Genomic DNA, 6,868 nt, shown 5'->3' with positions numbered 1-6,868 from the left:
CCAATAAAAATAAACTGCACGTGAATATCGCCATAGTTGGCGTACAAAGCCCAACATGCGGGTGCCGATGCGGCTCCACTCCGTCGTCGTATGAAGGAGGCCACTGCCATTTCTTTATACCAACCTGCAGGAATCGGTTGCGGCTGTGACAACAACAAATACACATATATATATTTATGTGTCATCTAGGCGTGAATGGTTTCTTGATTCCTTCGGTCGCGGTCAGCCAAAAAATCACAAAATTGGGAAGGAGTCATACAGGGATATATTCGGTTTATCAGGAAATATATATTCAATTAGATAGCCATCGCACCTCGAGACATTCTCTTCAGAGGCCCCCAAAACAGAAAAAAAAAAGTAAAAATAAAAATAAATAAATAAAAAAAATAATGATAATAATAAAACCGCACCCACCAATTCTAATTGCGGTACCATCGAAAAAAGTTCAATTCATCAATAACTAAATAAACGGCGGCTAATTAATGCACTTTATCATCTGCTCGGCCTCATCGTGACGCACATTCTTCCCACATGTTTCGGAGTAAAATAAATAATGAAAAAAAAAAAAAATCTTCCGGGCAGCTGGCCGAATCCTGAAATAATCTATGGAAACCAAACAAGTTAGGAAAAAGTGTTCGTTATTTAATTGTTTCAATGTTTTCTTTTCATTCAATATATATAAATTCTGTGGACCACTAGCATGGTCCTTAGTTCTCAGTTAGGATTTACATATTATTACTTACGAAGTGGCAGACTTTTGGGTCCTCCAACCACAAGACCCCGCCGCGTGGTGGGAATCAAAAGGGGGTGGGTGGGTGGGATGGCAAAATAAAAACAAATATTATCTGGCCCCTATCGGCTCCCTGCCCCTACAAAGTCGCGTTCTTCCCAAAAGATTCATACGGTAGAGAGTATCATAAATAATGCCTTCATTTATCAGGATATAAACATACATTAATTAAGTTAACCAGCTCTCCCACGATCATTCTTTTCACAAGCTCCTAAAAAAAAAAAAAAACTCTCCCCATTCTAGTGGCACAGTTTTAACGACTTATTGTACACATTCACAATGACACGTTTATCCCCCACCTTCCTTTTCCTCCCACAGCAGGCTTGCCGCAAGCGTAAATAGGGAAAAAGATAAGATGCTGGCGAGAAAAAGGGCACGCCGCCTACACGCACGCAGTCCTACACCGAGAGAAAGGAAAAATAAAAATAACAAAAACAAAAACAAAGAGTGGTGGAAACAAATCATGCCTTTTGATCCGCCCTTTCCGCACGGTGCTTCCTTGCTCCCAGCAGCCACTGCATTACCCCACACATCTCGTCTTTTTCAAAATCAAAAATAGTGGGCGCACATGCAGGAACTGCAAGAGACACGTGTACATACACACAATGCGGCAGAGAGGCGTAAAAAAAAAAAAAAAAAAAAACCTAAAGCACATCCCCGTCATCGTACACAGTGGTTTCTTGATTCTTTATCACCCTAGGGACCTCAACGTTTTCGTATCCAGAGGGAGCAGTCATGGGCACCCCATCACCCAACGTTGAATAGCGCATCATCGGGCTGTCATCGTTGTAGATTCCACCATCCCCGTCAATTGGATGAAGGGGCTCACCGTTCACCTCCCGCAAGACCATGTGCACCACCCACTTCGATTCATCGTGGCCACCGCAAGAACGGCAGAAGTAGACAGTGATTATCGCGACAGCAACAATAACCGGCACCAATATGGCAATCAAGATAACGTACCAACGCTTATGCACCCACGGAATCTCCACAGTCGGTGGAAGCGTCGTAGTGCTGACGACGTACCCCTCTTGAGTCTCACAGACAACGCCAAATGTGTTTTCGGGCGTTTCTCCATCGCCCCTGGGCACACCTTGCCCGTCATACCACGTCGCCTTCTCATCGTTTTGGTTCGTATCCATACGAAACATTAAGAACAACTGGCCGTGCCCAGGCAACTTAGGGCCCCAATAAGCATCGTACCCGTTCATTGCCTTTGCGCCAATAAGCGTATACATTGTACCCCTGAAAAACGAAACACCATGACCATCGGATGAGGAGTCGCGAAACGCACCCTCATTCCACTTGTAAATACATTTTAACGATGCCCGACGCTCATCACGTAAACACCTGTTTTCGGGCGGCGCCGAATTCGCTGTGTACTGGGCAGTCCCGCCAAGGTACGAACGGAATGTTTCATCTTTATTGGATGCAAGCTCTCTCAACTGAGCTGCGATAGAAATATGTGCAGCAGGTGTTTGATCCGCAGCAAGAAGGCCTCCACCATTAAAACAAGAGAACTGAGAGTTACTGTAATCAACGCGGCCACCAAAATTGCTGCTAAATATAGAATTGGCGTAGTGGAAATACTTCGTGATTCCAATGGTCACGTGTTTCTCCTCCTCCCCTGCAGCAGTAAAGGAGGGATGGCTGCCCAGGTACTGCAGCAGGAGGAACAGCACCATCCACCGGACTGCGTTCCTTGTCGCAGAGCGCGTTCGAATGCCCATTGCTTCGAATTCCATGATATTACTCGTCGTGCGGGAGAGCGTGTGGGTCCACTATTTTCGCGTGGTAGAGACAAAATGAAGGGAGAGGCACAACAACGGTGTGAAAAGAGAGCTCTAGGGGCGCAGGAACGCCCAGTCGAATGATCACAATTCTTGAGAGGGTCGGGCAAAATGACACGCAAGAAACAATCCCTGCGGCCTTGTAAGGGGGGAAGGACCCCGGCCTGCAAAGATTCACATACGCATACGAGGAGTAATTACTGTGCACGCAAAAAGGAACTCAACATTTCAGCGTCCCCAACGCAAAATAAAAAAGGGATCCTCGTGAGTCCAACACACGGACCCACACTGGCCAGCACCTTCCGCACCGCTCCCCCATCCGTAACGGTGCATGGGCAAAAGAGAACAGGCGCAGCGCGACCCCGTACAGGGAACAACCTGAGCAAAAGCAAAGGGTAGACACAACAAGCACAGAAAAAATAAACAAATAGATGAATAAAACACAAAAAACGCAAAAAAAAAAAACAACGGTCAATTCGGGCGCCTTTCTATCCTCATTTTGCGGTATCGTCTTCTTAATAGAGAAACACGTCCATTCTTTTTCTGCGCGCAGAATGGGCGGAGTTGCTCGTCTCGGCTCCGCCCATTCTGCGGGTAAGCGTGAAGGCCAGTGAGCAAAAGTACGAGAGGAATAGACCTTTGACGGAGAACTGGCGCCCGCATGAGCTCCGCAGCAAACTTCGCCTTCCATTCCCGCCTCGCCCGAGACGCCGTGGAAACAGTGGACGGAGAGACCCATCCACCCAACAGTAAAACAGCAGCAAAAGCCCTGAAATAAAAGCGCGCTGGAGACCCGCAACCATACGCACAAGTTGGGGATTCACGCACCGTACCAGACCGATCGCACCAAGATTGATGGCGAGAGACGGTCACATATTCCTTTTAGCCAACAGAGCTGCATTCAGTTGCACACCCCACGTAAACAAAAAAAACGTAATAACACGGTACACAACAACAATGTTGCACGTTTCATAAGCTGCATGGTGTTGGGGGTGGTTGGGCGATCCCGAGGAGGCCGTGATTGGGCGAGTCGCCTTGATATCACTGTCTCTTTGTTTTCTGCGTCGAAATTTTATAATGCATTTGGCTTGCCACTTATGTAATAATTGTATTAATGGGAAAAGGAGAAAAGTTCATGCCGTTGTTTGGGCCAACGGGGGGAAAAGAGCCACCCTCACGTGGTGCGTTCAGTCCCTCGCGTGGCCTACTGTCCTGCATGACGCGCAGACTTGTTCTTGTCGTCGGCCATCGAATTCTCTTCGTCTTCTTTTTCTTCTTCGGGAAAACCGTCCCCCGAGAGATGGCGGGCCTCACCTCCGCCAGTGGAACGCAGTCCGTTGCCTCCAATCGGCATCGTGCGGGTTTTGCACCACCCAAACAAATAAAGTCCATGAAGAACAATTGTTTCGGCAAAACGTGGAAACGGAACCATCGCCTCCCCACAGTCAGCGCGCCGCACACTCGTCGGGTCAGAAGGTCCTGCAGCCACACCCTCCGCAAAGACACCGGCCACGTGCTTCATATTTTTGTGGGTCCTTGTGGACGTTGGCGTGACGTTACAGTGCACTTGCCATCGGACCAAGCTATGAACACAACTGGACGTGACAAAGAAAAATGCAAATGAGGCTGAAGGGAAATCATCATGGGAGGGGTACACAAGAGAGGGAACACCATAAAAGAGTGCATCCAAAAAGCCCATGGGCACCATTCAGAGCACGCTCAGTCCGGGCCAAAGGCACATTTGCCCAAACGGGGCACAAGGAGCAGAGCAGCGTCAATTAATTGAAACAAAAACGCAAACAGCGAAGCCCCAATCGCGGCCATGCATTCCAAAAAGGAGCGCTTCATTCTCCTCCCCTCCCCTTCTTGCTTGCTCAATGAGTCCAAGCCATTCCGCCCACCCCATTCACCGTCTCCGGGGGGTGGGAAAAGGCAGTCGAGGGCCTCCCAACGCCACCACTCCTCCTTGCGACTGGTCTCCCTGGCGGCACCGGCACTGCCTTCTGAGGAGAGCCCGCGTTGCCCGTTGGCGCTTTGATGGGTGGTGGCGCCAGACGCACAGCAACACCTTCCCTCGTTTGTTTTTCAGCTGTCGACAATCGCGGTTGATGTGCCTCACGTCGCAACCGCATGACCTGCGATGCCAAATATCTTGCAGTCTCCACGGTGGGCTCCAGGTGGGCACGCTCATCATCGTCCCACGTGCGCTCCTCTCCTGGGGAATGTGTGCTGCCAATTCCGTCCGGTGCCGCAAAGAATTCGCCGTCCGCCGCATGGGAGATGCTGTTCTCCAGAGCCCTGCGCTTCCCCATCCAGTTGTCTTCACCCCCAAACACTCCCCGAGCAAACTCACAAATTTACCATCGCCTCAAATCTAGACATGTCGCCCAGTTGCTTCCATGCATCGTAATTCGTGCGCTCACGCGTCCACCATATGGATGGTGCCGCGCCCGTGCATGGACCAAGCTCGGCCTGCCGCCGCAGAGCGTAGAAAAGAAGCTTCTGCCTGTCTTCAAGCCGTGCGGTTGCCTCAATATCTCCAAACTCATGGTCGAGAAAAAGTGCTGCCTTGAAATATTTCTCGGGAAACGTGTGTTCCACGTGCACAACTCCCGTGCTGTGGCTGCATCCTGGCTGAGAGGCGAGTCAAAGAAAAAAGGGCATGATGTGGAACACGCACAGGAACACAGACACCGGAGTCACCGCAACCCCTTCGACGCCACCACACCTCCAATTCCCTCCTTTTTTTTTCTTCTTCCTCATTTAGGCGCCCCCGCGGCCTCCTCCCCGGCCACATAAAAATGCATCCAACTCCGCACCGCACGCCTGGGCCCGGTCCCCATCTCCCCTCGGATTCTCAAGAAGTTAGATTCAGCACGCCAATGCGCGTCAGAAATCCCTCTCCCTTCCTTTACCTCCTCCCACTCCTCTTGCCTCTCTCCTTGTATGCAGATACACGCACATATATATATATATATAGGGGACAGGTGCACACAAAGAGGGTGGTTTTATATAAGCAAACCGCTCAAAGCATGGCTGCATCACGTTCATGACGTTGCTGCAGTGAGTGATCCAAGGCTCAACGGGGGAGAAAAGATAAAAAACGATAAGCTCAATAACATCAGCGTCATCTCGGTGTAACACAACGCCACATACTGTGGGCCACCGGCACATGGAAATGGCAGCCACGACAAATTTGTCCTCGAGGCACATGATGTCACGGCAAACACCACCATGGATGTTTTGCCCGTGCGCATCACAAAGAGAGTCAGAGGACGCAGCCAAGAAATCATGCAGGAGGATTCATGCTCCCGTTCCCCTTCGGTATCCGCAGCATTTACTTCCCCCAAATAGTGGACCTCACAGGATGCCTGCTCCTTACCAGATACCTGAAATAAATACTCCGCGGGCCCGTTTCTTGTTCTAAAGCAATTTGTCTGAAGAACACCCGTCACACAACGACAACACCACATTGCGGCAAAGCCTTTTGGGGTCATCGCACGCCAAACGCGGTCTGCCACTTCGGGGGACCTCCAACGACTGTCCAAGTAAACACCCGGGCCGAGATAGCGAGACGCGGCGTCATGAAGAACGCCAATCCACGGAAAGCACCGCTCGAGCATTCGAGGAGTCGAAACACTAAAACTGAAGAACGCGTATGGAGTCGACACTCCCTCCGCAGCAAACCGCAGCAGCGCCCCATGACGCAGGTGAAACCACACCCGCCGAAACAGGCTGGGAACTGACAGACTAACCGCCGTTTCGCCAGTAACAGTAGAACCACTACAGCAACCAGCAATCTCACTGCTCGCCAGACGACCACCAGCATGCGCCTCAACTGCAGTGCACACCAGAAAAACACACACGTGAAACATGCAGTGCCGACAGTATGATCGCATAAGACCCCGGAAAACAACATCCACGTACGCACACACCACTTCCGTGGAAAATACTTTGGCGAATTCCACATCTGTGGCTCGCTCCGCGTCGATAATACGCCGTGCGGCCAAAACTGTCCGTGAAGTCGAGAGAAACGGTGAACAGGTCGACTTCTGACCAACGGCCTTGGCGTCCGCGGAAATATGCGAGAAAGACTGGGCCGTCCGCACAATCAATGCCCTCCGCCTCCATGCTAACGCTCGCAAAGATGTGTACAACAGCGGCACGACGGCAACAGCTGCGAAGCCGACGACGGCGTACCAACCTGTCATGTGCTTCATGGTGGCGTCAAACACCTCCACATCATGAAGCTCACCACCGTCCTGTTTGCCAGAAACAAGACGAACCA

At 50.6% G+C, this 6,868-nt stretch overlaps 2 protein-coding genes and 1 pseudogene across 2 annotated transcripts, besides 9 other annotated features; all 3 read right to left on the bottom strand.

Annotated features, from left to right (window-relative positions):
- Positions 1-147: a mobile genetic element.
- Positions 1-525: a sequence feature (heterozygous, non-Esmeraldo-like haplotype).
- Positions 348-404: a sequence feature (T-rich).
- Positions 526-1,183: a sequence feature (haploid, Esmeraldo-like haplotype).
- Positions 543-571: a sequence feature (AT_rich).
- Positions 566-1,003: a mobile genetic element.
- Positions 1,184-2,370: a sequence feature (areas not merged during assembly with more than two copies in the genome that could not be assigned to a particular haplotype).
- Positions 1,413-1,433: a microsatellite.
- Tc00.1047053507631.20 (hypothetical protein, conserved) lies at positions 1,435-2,535 on the bottom strand (the record flags this gene model as incomplete). The annotated part of the gene is made up of 1 exon (XM_799794.1): positions 1,435-2,535. The coding sequence occupies one exon, from the start codon at positions 2,533-2,535 to the stop codon at positions 1,435-1,437; it is 1,101 nt and encodes a 366-aa protein (XP_804887.1).
- Positions 2,371-6,868: a sequence feature (heterozygous, Esmeraldo-like haplotype).
- Tc00.1047053507631.15 lies at positions 4,487-5,209 on the bottom strand (annotated as a pseudogene).
- Positions 5,628-6,800, bottom strand: Tc00.1047053507631.10 (hypothetical protein, conserved; the record flags this gene model as incomplete). The annotated part of the gene is made up of 1 exon (XM_799793.1): positions 5,628-6,800. The coding sequence occupies one exon, from the start codon at positions 6,798-6,800 to the stop codon at positions 5,628-5,630; it is 1,173 nt and encodes a 390-aa protein (XP_804886.1).

The sequence above is a fragment of the Trypanosoma cruzi genome, genomic scaffold (genome assembly GCF_000209065.1).
Source record: "Trypanosoma cruzi strain CL Brener 1047053516281 genomic scaffold, whole genome shotgun sequence".
NCBI lineage: Eukaryota > Euglenozoa > Kinetoplastea > Trypanosomatida > Trypanosomatidae > Trypanosoma > Trypanosoma cruzi.
Note: the sequence above shows the minus strand (reverse complement) of the source record. Positions and strands in the feature narration are given on the sequence as shown.